General features: G+C 56.9%; 4 protein-coding genes across 4 annotated transcripts; 2 read left to right on the plus strand and 2 right to left on the minus strand.

Moving 5' to 3' along the window:
* Positions 1–6,633: 6,633 nt before the first annotated feature.
* BZA05DRAFT_126446 (uncharacterized protein) lies at positions 6,634–7,553 on the minus strand. Its single transcript, XM_051478742.1, has one exon. It carries the CDS (start codon positions 7,444–7,446, stop codon positions 6,832–6,834), a length of 615 nt encoding a protein of 204 aa, XP_051337387.1. The 5' UTR covers positions 7,447–7,553; the 3' UTR covers positions 6,634–6,831.
* Positions 7,554–7,822: 269 nt separating this feature from the next.
* On the minus strand, positions 7,823–8,806 carry BZA05DRAFT_126532 (uncharacterized protein). The gene is made up of 2 exons (XM_051478744.1): positions 8,182–8,806; positions 7,823–8,112 (listed from the first exon to the last, which is right to left on the minus strand). Exons 1-2 carry the CDS (start codon positions 8,402–8,404, stop codon positions 7,862–7,864), a joined length of 474 nt encoding a protein of 157 aa, XP_051337388.1. The 5' UTR covers positions 8,405–8,806; the 3' UTR covers positions 7,823–7,861.
* Positions 8,807–9,833: 1,027 nt separating this feature from the next.
* On the plus strand, positions 9,834–12,943 carry BZA05DRAFT_126502 (fungal-specific transcription factor domain-containing protein). Its single transcript, XM_051478743.1, has 4 exons — positions 9,834–10,428; positions 10,494–10,631; positions 10,740–11,602; positions 11,663–12,943. Exons 1-4 carry the CDS (start codon positions 10,090–10,092, stop codon positions 12,822–12,824), a joined length of 2,502 nt encoding a protein of 833 aa, XP_051337389.1. The 5' UTR covers positions 9,834–10,089; the 3' UTR covers positions 12,825–12,943.
* A 333-nt stretch (positions 12,944–13,276) lies between these two features.
* On the plus strand, positions 13,277–14,794 carry BZA05DRAFT_126539 (DUF92 domain protein). Its single transcript, XM_051478745.1, has 2 exons — positions 13,277–13,823; positions 13,877–14,794. Exons 1-2 carry the CDS (start codon positions 13,432–13,434, stop codon positions 14,589–14,591), a joined length of 1,107 nt encoding a protein of 368 aa, XP_051337390.1. The 5' UTR covers positions 13,277–13,431; the 3' UTR covers positions 14,592–14,794.
* Positions 14,795–15,856: the final 1,062 nt, after the last annotated feature.

The following is a 15,856-nucleotide window of genomic DNA, read 5'->3' on the forward strand; positions in this document are numbered from 1 at the left end:
GGGACCTTCGTCTGCTCTACGATGTTTGCGAGTCTGTGTGAGTGGATGTCGTCAAGAGCAACTACCATGACAAAAGGATTGGACAGGGCCCGTTTTACACCAAAAATGCCCATTTTCATACAACCTAAACCTACCCTCCACCTGGTCGGAAAAAATCATCTCTTTCATAGAAGCGTTAGAATCACAAGATTCTTCATCAACAAAAACTTTGACGACTTTCATCAGGGATTGGGGCTGTATGATGTTGTATTGTGCAGGAGTTGAAAAGTGACATTAGATTTTGTATGGGGCTCCCATACAAAACGCTACCTGGCAACCATTAACTTTCCCCCCGTATGGTATTGCTCAACGCCAACAATTCAAAACTTCGCGCGGAGCTCTGATATCGTTGTCTGTGTAGTTATAGAGGTCTCTCAACGGTCTCTGATTTTTTTCGATACGATCGAGTGGTTGTATAAGTAGTTGAAAATGGCCATTTTTGGTGTAAAACGGGCTCTGTCCAATCCTTTTTGTCCTAGTATTGTAACTGAAACGAGGCTTCGATTCGTCCATGGCGCACAGCCGTCTAAACATTAAAGACTCGTGTTTTCTCACGATGATTAGAAACGAAGATATCTACCGACGTACTTGGCTACGCGTGGTCATACCTCAAGTTGTGGTCATAGCTCGATTTTAACCGTCAATAAGCGGTGGACGTGAAGATCACGCGCTTGCGGCTTTCTGCGAGTCACAGTCTTTCCTCGTAATTAAAATTGTCATACCGATGTTCGTATGTAATCCCGAGTCTCTGCATACAAAACTTGTGGGGGTATAATGCACTCAATCGTGAAGATCCCCGCTTCCCGCCGGCGGCGCCAGGGTCAATCACGTTGCGAGCTTTCTCACATGGCTCTCCACGGCTATGTAGTGAGACACTCTTAACCACGGTACTGCCCCATTGATATATATCCACAGCGTATTGTTGAATTGTATCTAAGCGGAACAACGTAACCTCCGAAAATGAAAGGCTCCCTTCCCAGCTATGTCTCTAGGAAACGCTGCCATAATTCCCAACACGGCAACAACAGCTCTAACTCGGTAAGCTCACGTGCTTAACTGCCTTCTGGGTATGCACATATGCTGCGTATCACCACTACCAGTCGTTGAGCTGCGCACGACCGACCGATACGAAGGTCCCGCCTCACATCGCCAATGGCGGGGATATCCACTCCAATTGCATCTCGTTTCGCTGGAGGGACTCGGGAGGGTTCCTGAATGCAATCTCCTGCCAGGTACGTCAGCGGCAAGGCCGCAACCGTTGGATATCGACCAGCCGGCCATATCCAACAAGGAACGAAGCTTTTGCCGGATCCGGGGGAAGGAGGGATTGGTGATCTAAATGAGCCCGTCAGTTCTCGTCTGAAACGACAGTCGTTTCATTCGGATAGCTGCTTACCCGCTGACTGTAGTCGGCTTAGGTCTCGCCGTCCGGGGCTGCTCCTCCTCCTCCGAGCGGCCGGCTGTTATTAGTAGCCATACGGACTGGTCACGATGAGAATACTTGGAGGATTTCCCGCCGGTTCTCTACGGTTGTCTGCCGGAAGTAGGTACCTATGATGGTTTTGAGGGTGCGTATGTAGGAGCTTCGTCCAAGGGACGATGATGAGGACTCCAGGCCGGGCTTGCAGCCAAAATATGGCTTCCACGTCGACGACTCTGTGGCTAGATGGGTATTCCAAATATCAGCCGTTACCGCCGTCTCACAGGTTCGGATCGTGGGTAGGTATGTACTTGGGTATTTAGGTTGGTATATATGTCCGCCTCCGAATCACATTTATCGCAAAACCATTGTGGCGGAGTGATGGAGGAGCTGTCGGCGAGAGGAGGAAGTGAAGGATGACTCAGGCTGCCGGCGTCGGAAACAAATGTGGTTAGGAGTGGTGGGCATCAACGTTGGTGGGACTCAACATTGGCGGGCATGGCGGGGTCTTCTTCTTCTTCTTTCTTGATCATCATCCATCGAATAGACGGCCAACCCCCCATTTCCGCTCTCTCCTTTGTGTGTGCTCCCTTTCTCGGCACACCTGCCGGCCTGGAGAGGCATTGGCGAAAGAGCCCTCGAAAAACCCCATCTCCGCTCTCTCGTCATGTCTGTCAGCCTGAAGAGGCATTGACAAAGGGTCCTCGCAAAACCATCATAAAGTCTCCCAATACCTAGAACCCATGGGAAAGCGAGACAACCTCAATCGATAGCTGCCACGCCGGCTCGGGATCACTTATTCACGTGTACGCAAGATACGGGCCACCACCGCGCCGAGAGTCGGGAGTCAGGAGGATGGCCGTTCGAGTATGCATCTCTCCACGGTAAAAAATAAAAAAAGCAGCGACGTCGATGCGGATGCGGATGCGGAGTGGACGGCCCCGTGCAATACCACTAGATGAAAGAGCGCTGGAGCTGACCTCCAAATTCTATCCGAACAGGCCGAACAGTCCACCAGCAAATCCACCGAGGCGCACGAGGCAGCCGAGAGCCGACACGAAATCCCAGATCAATATGCCTTCCCGGGCGATCCCATAACCGTGATACGGTAATTCAGGTACATATGATGTACTCTCTGTTGTGCATTGCGGGGGAACCTATTCACTCCTGTCATGTATGCATACCATCTACTGTTTCAATAACTACTATAGGTATATCATCCCATCCTATCCAACCAGCCCATAATCAATCAATCCGCAACGACACATGACACATGTCAGCTATCTATCTACACACAACGCTCACAACGCTCGGAGAATCTACAGGGACAGGCACAGACACATGCAACGATGCAACGATGCAAACTCCGAGATCGGCATTCGGCATCGTCTGCTGTGGTGCTGTGGTGCTGTGGTGCTCCACTGCGGATCACTCGACGCACGACGTCGACCCTCGGTACCGGTCGCGATCCCGTCACGATCCCGTCATGATCAGCAGGATCCGGGAGAAAACATGCGGTATGTACATGATTCGTTTCACTTCATTTCACTTCAATTCATTTCAGTGAAGCGTATCGCGAGAGGCGGGATTTTTTTCTTACTTTCGTTCTTCTCACTGCCAGATTGCACAATCGATAGGTTCGGGTTCGTGTTCCCCGTGGGTACATAGCACACAGCTGAAACGCGACGGTCCCCGCCCCCCTACAGCCAATCTTGCCGATGCGCCAATCCCAACGGCCCCCCCTCCCCCTCCCCCCCGGCACCCGGATCCGGCACGAGTATCCGCATCCGCGGCCGACTCTACACTATTGACGCGACGCGGAATTCCTTGTCTCGGCCGGTGCGGTGAGTCGCCGAAACCTGAATGGAGGTTTACTTGGGGGATCCGGCGAGCTAATGGCGGCTGTGCAGTGTGCCCCTCCGACTCCGATTAGATGTCTCAGCTCAGGTGGGTCCTGGGGTAGGTGCTCTAGGTACGATCGGAAATCTACCACTCTATGATACTTGTGTATCAGCCCAGCTATTTACCGGTATGATACATGCAAGCACGGACCCCGCCCCTTCGATCCCGATGGTCCATCAACATCGACATCGACCCGGAGACTGGAGTCGACTCGTGCCAACACAGCAGGGCACGTGGGATGTGTAATCCTTTTTTGCTCCCGCAAAATAGGCTGCGAGGAAGGAAGGAAGAAAGGAAGGAAGGGAGGAAGACTGGAAAGAAGAAAGGAAGGAAGAAGGGAAGGAAGAAGCGAAGGAAGAAGGGAAGGAAGGAAGGAAGGAAGGAAGGAAGGCTACAATACGGTAACTTCTCTATCAGAGGCTCTTCACCATTTACCAACGAGGCAGAAGGCGACTGCTGATACCTATCTATACATACTCTGATATATACCTGTGTACATACGAACAACCGGACAGCCACACAGCCCAAGCTGCTGCTCCGGTCCGAGGCGGGCTTTAGAGTCGGGGCCGCAGTCTTCATCCCCTTGCGCGGCCGCCCCGTGCGCCGACCCCGCCCCCCTCCTAACCCCCGTTCGCCCGCGGACCCGAGTGACATCTCCGCACCGTTCCGTCCATCTCGTCGAGTTACCTGGTGCCCAGGGGGAGATCTCCGCGTTGGGAATCCACGCTACAGTACCCCACATCACACCCCCCTCCCAACTTCCAAGAACGACCCACCAAACCATACACACATACCATACATAGCCCATCCGATGATCCGATGATCCGCGAAGTCCGCCAGTTCCCGCGGATGCGGGAAGGGCGAGGGTGGTGGAAACCCGGCCTGAACGGTGAGTACACTACCCACAGACTGCTACCTACCTTCCTACTAGCAGTGGCGAGCAGAGCAATTAAAAAAGCAACCGACTGCTGCTTTCAGATGCACCCACAGAAGCTCCGATACGCCTTGCCCGCCACTCTCCGGGTGTCCCCAGACTCCCAGAGAAAGAAGGAAAAGAAAATGAAACAGCCCTTGCCTTCCCTGACTTTCTTTTGCGCCTCCACGAACGAAAACAACACCTGTCCTCACTCTCCCCCCACTTCCCATATCTCGCCGGCCCCGGCCCGGCACCGCGCCAAGCCCCGCATTGCCGGGGAACGCGATCCTAGCCCCCCCCTCCCTCCTACATAAAAGAGCGGGGCGGGGTGCAAGAGCCGAATCGAGGCCGGTGGCCGAGGCTGTGGCGCAATTGGCATTTGACAGAGCTCGAGCGGGAAATGGATATGGGCGCCTGCGATCGGAAGGGAGTGAGGGAGCTGAGGGAGCTGAGGGAAGGGAAGGGAAGGGAAAAAAGTACCCAGTACGTTGGCTGCTGCTGCTGCCGTTGCCGCTGCTGTTCCTGCCGTTGCTGCTGCCGCCGCCCGTGCCAAGTATCAAGATTGATAGGTATTATTCAAACATCAAAGGCCGGAGCGGCAGCGGCAGCGTGCAGTGCAGTTCCAACAACATCGCAGAGCAGAGCAAAACGGAACGCATTCCTTCGTTCTGCGGGAAGGAAAGGGAGAAGAACCCGTCGTAACGCTGCAAAGGGAACAGAACAGAACATAACGCTCCCGGACCGCCGCCGGCCAATGAAATAATATTTTTTTCCCTCTCTCTTCGATAATCTTTTTGGAAAAAACAAAAACAAAAAGTCTCGGTTCTCCGTGCGCCTTCCCCGTGCGCCTTCCCCGTGCGCCTTCCCCGTGCGCCTTCCCTCCCGCCGTTCAGCTTCTACCCTCCAGCCCTCCCTTCCCGTGAGTGAGAGAAGTTATGCTCCGTCCGTCCCCCCCTGTGCACTCCTCGTCGCCGGAGGAGTGTGGGCTGAGGGCAGTTGGAGTTGGAGTGGGTAGGTACTTGCGCGTGGCAAACCCACCTTTCCCACCCACCTTCCCTCCATCCTCCTCCCCCCTACATAGCAATCCCAACCCCATGCTCCGATGGCGATGGCAATGCGGATGCGGATGCAGGTGGTGCGGTGCTGTGGGAGAGGTGGTTGCAGTTGCATCACATTTCGTACATACTCCATGCGAACGCGATAACGATGCCGGCCACTTCCCGACTTTGCCTTTGCCTTTCCCGGTGCGTGCGGTCGTGTGTGCGTGCGGGCGTGCGGGCGGGCGTGCGGGCGCGGATGTTGGTCAGTTAGTCAGTTAGACTTGATGATTACGAACGAGCGAACGAACGCGACTGCCGCTTCCGGCTCCGGCAGATCTGTCCTGTCCAGCGTCCTGTCCTGTCCTTTCCGTAGCGACGAGGAGGAGGTTCTCAGAGGAGGAGGCTCTCAGAGGAGCCGGCACATCTTCTCGGAACTGAACCTTTTTCTTTCGCCATTGGGGGGGTTGGGTTCCTCGGCGCCATCTGTGCGCGCGCAGTCAAAGACGGCGGCGGCGCAAGCATGGAAGGCATCTCCCATGGCCCCGAACCTGTAGCCCGTGGATTCGCATCGCACCATCTCTGCCGCCTTGCCTTGCCTCTGCTCCTGCGCGCATCGCCATCAGCATCAGCTGGCAGCGGCTGAAACCCGCGATCCGTCCCCGTCCCCGTCGGGGTCGGGTCACACTTGACCGCGCTCGCGCGCTCACAGGACGAGACGCTAGGCATGTAGAGTAGGCTGTCGGAGACACGAGTGGGAACTGTGCCGATGTTCGTTCCCGATGGGGCGGCGGGGGGCCAACAGGAAAGCTGGAGGAAGTGCAAGTATCATATCATCTGTCTGGACGCAAGGTATGGATACGGTGCGGCCAGAGGCACAGCCTACGGGCCACGGGGCCACGGGCACAAGACCAAGGTCTGCGGGCCAGCCGGTCCTTAGTAGCCACGGTAGAGTCGTAGCCCTTTTCCTATCGAGGAGGAGGCGGAGGAGGAGGGGGCACCGGTGCAGTTTTTCTGTCTGTCTGTCCCCGACTCCCCGCCGCCAGTGCCAGTCCAGTCGAAAACCCCCCAAAAACAAAACAAACCCGAAAAACAAAACAAACTCGAAAAACAAAAAATAGAACCCGAATGAGAAGGCCCCCTCCCGGAGTAGCGGCTAAAGATTTACTCGATTGCGTAACTCTCTTAACTCTCGCGAGTGGGCTCTGATGCCGACATGCATCTCCCACCCAGCACGCACGGAAGCTCGCCCGTTGCTCGAAGTGCTCTTGTACCACGTCAACTACCTAACTACCTAACTACCGCCGAAGTCGGAAGGCAAGCAGGCCAGACAGGGCCAGGCAGGTTCGTCGGGAAAGAAGGGATTCCCCGAGAGGGCCAGCTGCTTGCTTGCTCCACCGCACCGGCACGAGTACCGCTGCTACGATACTCCACACGCAACTCACGCACGCACGATAAGGGAGAATGAAAGAGGCGACGACCCGACTCGAATTGGCCCGACTCGACTCGGCGCTACGCTAGCTAGCGACGACCACCACCACCATCCGGTGCAAACGAGAGACGGGAGCGCAGAGACAGAGAGACGGACAGATAGACGGAGAGACGGGCAGGCGAACAGGCGGGCGGCGGGCAGATCGGGGGGATCGGGGACTTTTCTGCTGTATGTATGGCTGATACGATGATACGATGCAACTTGCAAGCGAGGCGGTGGCAGTGGGCAGGATGACGACGATGCAAGCAAGGGAGGGAGGATGGAGGATGGAGGAGGAGCAGAGGAAAGAGGCGGCCGGCGAGTCATGTCGCACATGTTCACCTGGTAGGTACGGTAGAGTACTTGTGTATGTAGCAAATATGCACGTATGGATGTATGTAGAGTATGTAGAGTATGTATTCATGTATGTGGAGGGCCGAGTCTCGCTGATTGCAGCAACGCGAGTCGCCGAACCGGCTCCCTGAAGGTGTCGAGTTCCGGGTGGGCTGCACGCTTGCCTGCCTGCCTGCCTTGTCCGAGGCCACAGCCAAGACCCAGCGCGGGCCACAGAGGGGAAACGATGGGAGGAAGGGGGGAAGGGAATGGCTGACGGCGCAGATGCACTGATGCAGACGCAGATGTCGACAACGTGATGTGTCATCGGCCCGGGCAGAATCAATATATAGATCTAGAGCGTTGCTGCTCGAGATCGGGGGGATGGGGATGGGGAAACACACACACACACACACCAGGTTGCTGTGGAGCAGTGTTGTGCTCTAGATACTCTACTCTAGATAGTGTTGCAGTGTTGCAGCAGCACATTTTCCCTTCGATCTATTCACGGAACATGTCAGCACCAAGTCGGCGGGATGGTCTTAACCCCCTTCAAAGATCAAACCGCGCTTTCTCTCCGGTTTCGGTTTGATGGGGTTGGGGGATGATGGGTGTGGGAGGGGGGCGGGGGGGTTGGTAGTTGGTAGTGGCAGGCGATGGGAGGGGGTGCACATACCGACGGAAACGAGAAGGAGAGAGGCATGGGGGGAGGTGGGTGGGAGGGGGGGTAGCATCCCGTCTCCTCACATATCGGCCGTTGTTGCCGCCGATGCCTGGACGCTCGCAGCCGAGGAGAGTGTCCTGCACGGCAGCAGCAGCCAGCACGGGAGAAGGTTTCCGTTTTCATTTGCTCGTCCCCTAGAGTAACTACATCCTCTAGCCGCCCCACAGTCCGAGGCTTTCGCTGGGCAGCCACCGGATGACGAGCAGGATACGGTCGAGGGCGAGGACGAGGACGAGGACGAGGTGAGGTCGAGGTCGAGCACCCTGAAGTCTTGTCATACCTGAGTATGTCATGTATACGGATAGGTGAAGGAGAACAGAACAGAACAGAGCAGAGTACCTATCGGAGTAGAGCAGATGACGCAGAGCAGAGTACCCAGAGTGTGTACTAGCGGACAGAGCAGAGCAGAGTGGAGCGTGGAGTGCGAACCGAGACCAGAATAGGCAGAATGTCGATTCCGCCATGTACACGGAATGGACGAGGGCCGATCGGAGGCGGGGGATTGCGATGGGTGACCTGATTGACACTGGATAGTCTTTCGACACGGAGGGCTCGGAAGCATAACGGCGGAGTCAGAGTCAGTCAGCCGCGAGAGATTGCGACGACGAGTACGACGACGGTTAGCACCCGGCAACGACGACGGCGACGACGACCACCATCACGACCACGACCAAGGCCACGACCACCACCACAGACGACTCTGGGCTGCCTATAGCACATACCGGAAGAATCCGACCGACCGGATTTGGTCGGCAAGTCTGGCCCCCGAGAAAGGCAAAGGGAAGCACAGTGCAGCAGAGCGAAAACACCCCTCCCCTCCTTCCTTGAAGTTCCTCCCCCCCCCCAGCTCAGTCCGGCCGGCCGCCGCCTGACAGGACCCCCCGTCGATAATCGATAATCGATTCGATTGAACTGGCTGAGGCATCGTATCCGTCGCCCGGCCTCCCTCTCTCTCCCACTCACGGCTACAGATTCCCCGTTCTTTTATTGCTACCCTATCCCACCCCACCCCAGCTGCCGCCGCCGCTGTCTGCGCTCGACTTCTGCTCCGCTCTGATTTGTTTGCCTATCCTGTTTGCCTGTTCGGATCACAGCTCGGATCTGCCCTACTTACCTGCTAGGTAGGAGCTTTCGTTGCTCTGGGCTTGCGTGGGTGTGGGTGGTGCAGTCTCGGTGAACCCGTTGCCGAGGAGTTACTTGCCCTCTGGGAGGCGGACCCGCAAAGTCACTTGTGGACGGAGGGAGGCGGCCCTCTTGCCTTTTTGTCCTTCGCCATCGTTGTCTGCTCGCTCTCCTTGGTTCGAGCCTAGAGCAAAAAGTCCCCCTTCGCGTGCACCACCAAAAACTCGGCAAACACCGAGCCGGAATCAGACCGGAATCCACGGTCCACCCTTCCCTTCTCCTCCTCCTCCCCCATCTTCCTTTTCCTCTTCCTCCTCTTCCTCTTCCTCTTCTCTATCCTTCCCTCCCCATTCTCCCTTCCCTTCCTCTCCATCAACACCCCCCGACTCTCCTCCCCCCCAATTCCACTTCCCTCTCGGCTTCTCTCTCTTCTCCCTGCCTCTCACTTGGCCCATTCTCCTCCATCACGCCCACCCACCCCCGCCCCCCCGATCCCGCCCCTCTCGCTCTTGTCTCGTAGATAGCAACAACTCCGCGCCGTTCTCTACCCGGCTATCTCCCGCCCTCCACCACCACCACCACCACCACCACCTTGTCCGCTGCCTGCTGTTCCGTCATAACCCTCCCACCCACCACTGTTTGAACTCCCCGCGGCCCGACGAAACATTGGCAACTCGCAACCACAAATTCACTCCAACCAAAAAATCCTCTGCGCCCCGCCCCCAACCCGCTCGGTCAAAGCCGTCCGCCGAAAAAAGAGAACTCGATTGCGCAAAACTAAATACTCCTACCAGTCCGAAAAACCTCCCCACCCCCCGTCTTGCCTCCCAACTCCGTGACGCTACTGGTCGCCCCCCCGGCTGTCCTTGTCGTCTGCCCTCCCGCCCCCCCTCCAAACAACAACCTCCCCTCCATTGCTCTTCCACCTTTTTGCCAGTGTAGCCTCATTCCCCCCTAACAACCTCCACCACGTCGGCGTCAACTTTTTCGGGATCGCATTCCGGCGGTCATAGTCGCTCCCAGAGCACTGTAAGTTCTTCGCCCCCGAGATTCAGCACCGAGGAAGGAGGGGAAACGTTCCGTCCGGTTATCGGGTTGAAGTCTAACCGGCCGAATCCTACCCATATGCAGAACATCAATCCGATCCCCAACGCGAACGGACCCGGGCCAAGCCCAGGTCACAAGAAAGCAACCGCAACCATAGATTCACCGGCGAAAAACATGCGGTCCTCGATTGCCTGCGTTCGATGCAGGAGATCGAAAGTCAAATGCGTTAATACTGGCCCAAATACAACCTGTCGCGCGTGCGAGGCCAGCAACAGAGAATGCACCTATCCACAGCCTGTGGCCTCGGGCGCTCCTCGCGCGTCGGGGGGAAGTGGTGGTGCCACCATGTCCATCGGTTCGGTGGCCGGCGCCGGGTCGGGCGGATTGGGTGGCGCGGGTGGTGCAGAGCGAGTTGAGGTTAGGGTTGCACTGCATGTCTCTGGCGATGAGGCTGTGTAGCCAGGATGCTGACCGGAATCCAGGCACCGAAGAAGGCGAAGCCGAAGAAGCCCACCTCAAGCGCCAATGCAGCGGCTACAGCTGCTAGCATGAACACGCCGTCGTCCTGGAAAGAGTGCTTGGGTGCGCCGGTGCTGACGCAGGCCGTGTGGCAGCTGATTGTAAGCAACCAGCCGCAACTTCCTCTTTGGTTCCCTTCTTCCTGGTCATGGGGAAGGCGGGGAGAAGGAGGAGTCACGTCCGGAGCACGGTAGCTAATGTGCTCGCAGTTCGATGCATTCCAATTGCACCACTCTCCGGTTCTTCCGTTCCTTCATCCACCCACCTTCCTGAACAGGTTGCGAGCATCGACCGCGAACCCCGGATCGTCATCCGGCAACTCTCCGCCACCGGAGAAGCCGCACTCGCCGTTGCTGTTGCTTGGCATGCTCACGTTGACTGGCCGCCACATCGCGCCACTCGTGTCCCACCATGCCCCTGCCCTTGCGACTCCGACCGCAGTTTCCGAGTTCTACGCCTCGGCGCTCAAGTACCGGCTGAAGAACGAGGACGACGACAGCCTGCTGGTTCCGTCCCTGGACAAGGTACAGGCGCTCGTGATGCTGAGCATCCACGAATGGGGCCAGACGAGAAAGTCTGAGGCCTACATGTGGCTGGGACTCGCCATCCGGATGACCGGTGCGCTGGGTCTGTCGTGGGTTGATGCCGACGACGCCCCCGCCACGGCTCCGTACTCGCCGCAGCCCGAGAGCGACGACCCACTTCCGTTCAAGAGGCGGAAGCTCGACAACGGCACATCAGCGTCCGCGAAGGCGGCTACTGCCTACACCGTCGAGAAGGAGATCCGGCGGAGAACCTTCTGGGCTGTCTTTGTGTTGGATAGATCTCTTTCGTCCGGCCGATACTTTCCCAGTGGAATTCCGTCCGCCGACGCCGACAGGGTCCAGCTGCCTTCCGACGAGCGGGGATTCATGTTTGGTGCAGACACCAAGACTGGTTTCTTGAACTCCGACAGTCTTCTCCACCCTGGAAGGAGCGATGAATCACACGAAATTGGTGCGGGTGAAAGGATACTAGCCCATGTTGTCAAAGCCATGGAGTTGTGGGGACACATTCAATCGTGGACAGAAACGTAAGTACACGCAAATAAATAATCAAAAATAAACAATCGTACTGACTTTTCCCCCATCAGTGTTGACAGCGCACCTCCGTCATCTCGGAACTCTGAGTATGCCAGGCTTTCGGCAGCACTCGACGCTTTCGTGGAATCGCTTCCCCATCAGCTTGAGTATTCGGAGAATACCCTGCAGGTGCATTTTTCTACCCGTAGTTCTTCTTCGTACGCTGTGCTGCACATTGCGCTTTTCCTGTGTCGCATCACTTTGGAGCGCAAGTGCCTCCCGAACATTCCATTCCACTCGCCGCACCCTCTTGGCCCCGTGGAGCCCACCAAACCGATTTCCTCGGAAGAGGAGCGCTTCTACTCGGACTCGGCCGAACGGTACCTCGCTTCAGCACGTGATCTCGTCACTTTGGTCTCGTCTCTGCAGGAGTGGAATTCTAGGATCGAGTCACCTTTCATCATCCTCGCACTAGAGCGTGCTGCCCGTTCGGGATTGTACGTGTACAACTTCCCGTGGATGGATATCCGTGGCTACATGACTGGTGTGTCGAGGATACACGGCGCTGAGCCGATGGGAAGCGGAGAGGAGACCCGCAAGGCGGTTGAATTCATCCAGTCCCTCAAACCTCGATGGGCTGTGGCGGGCGAGAGCTTTGCCGGGCTCGTGAACATGCAGACGTGCGTCGCCGAGCAATTGGGAGAATTTATCCGGAACGATGACAATGGAAGTGCTCTCGAGGAAAGGACTCGGTTGGTCAAGCCGAATCAGGATGAACGTACCCGGTTATTCTCCCTCCTCGCGCCGCCCACTCCCAAGGCCGGGCCAATTCCTGTTCCCTCGTCCTCTCAGGGCCGTGGCCCGAGTTCCGAGGTGGACACTCTGCTCTTGGCTGCCAACCAGGAGCCAGTCGTCGCTAGCGGATCCGAGAGGTGGATGGCGGTTAATACGCCTATCCCCGCCGCAGTGGTACAACCACAGGCGCCGCCGCCGACCGTCGTTCTAAAGACGGAGGAGGGCGGGTCTTTGGATGCGCTGGCCGGCTTTGCGGCACAGCAGGGAAAGATTGGAAACGGCCAGGAGTACAACTCACGGGATCGGGACGTCGAGATGGGAGAGGCCGGGATCAAGAAGGAGGAATCGTCGACAAAGTCCGGTGAGGAGAGACGATGGATTGACAACGGTGTTAAGCCTAGTGGGAATTGGGGAGCCGTTAGCGCCTTGGAGAGCTAAGGGGGGTTGTGTTTGTCATTTCTAGGTTTTACTGTGGGTTCTGGTGCGTTTACGAGATTACTGGAGGGGATCCATTGGGCTACAATTTTCCAAGGAGTCGGACTTTATATAGTTTTTTCCTCTTTGCATCTCTTTTTTTTTCTTTCTTTCTCCGTACTGGTTTTTTTTTCCTTTTCTTTTCTCATTTTGTTTCAGTTACGGGGTGGGGTGGGGTGAATGAGGGATCTGCTTTTGCTATCAGGTTTCGGTTGGGGAGATGGTTTGGTCGTGATGAGTGTATCTATATTCATGCTTCTCTCTTGCGTGTATCTGTGGTTCTGTGTATTCCAATTTAGGTGAATACATTCCGATCACTCGGGCCGAAAAGGACACGTCTACGGTTCGGTTAGCTGCTCTCTCGTGCACCAAGCGAGGCCAGCTCGGACTCTGTGATCACTGGGCCTCTGCCGGCCCAACCACAAGAATACGACGAGACCGTGCGACCAGCTACAGACATGGATAAATACGTCATCCCTCCAGTCCCACATACCTTCCCATCCCTCGCTCGCTTGCAGAGCACAGCAACCCCAACCCCCATCCACCCACCACGATCCATCACCGCTCCACGATGAATCCATACATCTTCGTCTTCGCTCTATCCTTCCTGATCTACCGGGCGTACACCCGTCGGTCGCTAACGCCGCCCGCGATCCTGGCCGCCGTGCTCACCGCCTGCATCCACGGAACGCACGCCTACAACCTCCCGTTCGTGCTGCTGATAACCTTCTATGCGCTCGGCACGGCCGCGACAAAGGTCAAACACGACGTCAAGGCGACGCTCACCGTCAGCGCCACGGGCGCCGGCGGCGCCGGCGGCGACGGCGCCCGCGGCGCTACCCAGGTCTTTGCTAACTCGGTCGTTGCGAGTGCGCTCACTGCGCTCAGCGCGTGGAATGCCACGGCTGGCGGAGATGGCGGGGAGTGCTTTGCTGACCAGCTGCTCATGGTAGGAGTTATCGTGTATGTTCCCCATGTGTGTTTGCTTGGAGACGCGGGATGCTGACGGGGAAAAGGAACTACGCCGCTGTCACGGCAGACACGCTCTCCAGCGAGCTGGGCATCCTCTCGCGCAGCGGACCGCGGCTAATCACCACTTCGCGGCGGTGTGCGCCCGGCACGAACGGAGGTGTGTCCATGACGGGGCTGATCGCGGGTGCCTGCGGCGCGGGCGTCATCGCGGTCGTATCCGTCGCGCTGCTGCCGTGGTGTGCCTCCTGGTCGCTAGCAGAGAAGGCGCGCTTCGCAGCGTTCATTACGGGCATGGGCACGGCGGGGAGTCTTCTCGACTCCCTCCTCGGCGCGCTGCTGCAGGCGAGCGTGGTCGACACGCGCACGGGCAAGGTCGTGGAGGCACCGGGGGGCGGGAAGGTGCTTGTCCTGCCGAGTCAGAAGCGGCTTACCGTGGCGGGGGAGCTACGCAGTCGCTTCGGGAAGGCGCCGGAGACGGCGGGCGCGGCGGTGGGCGACGTCGGCGCGGAGAGCGTCCAGGGACAGTGGAAGGAGCAGAGGGCAGCAAATAAGACGGGGAAACAGCTGGAGGTGGAGGTGGGTAAGGAACATGCACACGATGCGCCGAGTCGTAGGATCGAAACCGGGTGGAACATCCTCAGTAACAATGGTGTGAACTTTGCCATGGCCGCCCTGACGAGTGTCGGAGGCATGATGCTTGCCGGGTGGGCGTGGTATGGGCAGCCGCTGGCCGTGGTCAAGGAAGTGATGGGCGTGTAGTGGTGAGGAGGAATGGGATAGATGATACCATGGTTGCATGATTGCATAGGGAGGGGTAATGGTGTGCGGCATTGGGATTGGGATTGGCTACGATGTGGATTTACAATGGATCATGGAAGATGGTTAATGATGTGCTGCATTAGGATGGTCAACGATGTGGATTTACAATGGAACATGACGATTGAGGTGTCGTTGCTGTGCTTGATGGATCATAAGTTTGGTATCACTGTAATTGCATCCACAATATGTGTTTTTTGGTTTCTTCATACGTCGTTGGAGGGGCGCGGAGGCAGACGCGGTTTTAACTTTGGAGTCATCGGTGAGTGCCATAGATCCGGAGAGAGAAGACCTTGCGGGGACCTGGTGGGACTTACTTACATCCTATGTGTTATGGAGGCGGGACCCGATGACATATGCAGACCCGTTGCGGTCGTTCGACGTTGAATTGTTTCTGTTGTCGCTATTTCTGTTCTTCCTGTCTTCGGTCCCGAGTTGGTCTCTCGTCAGATCATCACCTTGTACCAGATCATCATCACCATCATCGACCGAGCATTCTAGTCCAATTGATCAAATTTTTGTCACTCGCCCATTCTTTGGTCTCTCAGCATCAGGCCTATGTAGACTACATATGGCAATATCCACCTATACACACTCCGTCTCCACGCCACTGTCCAACCGGACTTTCATCGAGCAAACCGATGTGGCTTTCCCTGCCCTCCGCCCCAGCCTGTCCCATCGGTAGAAAAAGGGCGCACTAAAGAAATAACACTGGGAAAGACAAAGTTCGCTCCGTTGACTCGTCGGCTCTCTCGACTCGTCCGCTCTCTCGACTCGTCCCTACTCCGCCGCGAATCCCTAGTCCACTACGCCTCTTCGCTGCCTCATGCCTCTTCAGAAGAGGATGTGATGAAGGAAGGTGTGGGGAGAAACAGCGGGAGTGGCCCTGGCTCCTCAACTTCAGCACCCCCCACCTCCTCGAGTCGCCTCAGCTCCGTTCTCTCTTCCCGCTCCTCTCGCTCCCACCCGGACACCTCACCTGCCACATCTTCCTCATCGACCTCTGGGATCCGCCTACCCACCGCAGTGTAGAAAAGCTCGCCTAGGTTGTCCCGACTACACCTCCCGTCTACAAAGCGGTCTCGGATTTTTCAGCGGTCTTTGCCCCTCCCTGTCTTCTTTCGGGCCTCTATGTACCTGCAGTGTCTTTTGCTGACTTTTCGATTCCCGACGGGACTTAAGTGTTAAAAAGGTGCTCCCGTAACTCA

This window comes from Tricharina praecox (assembly GCF_024521635.1).
Source record: "Tricharina praecox strain CBS 144465 chromosome Unknown BZA05scaffold_21, whole genome shotgun sequence".
NCBI classification, from domain to species: domain Eukaryota; kingdom Fungi; phylum Ascomycota; class Pezizomycetes; order Pezizales; family Pyronemataceae; genus Tricharina; species Tricharina praecox.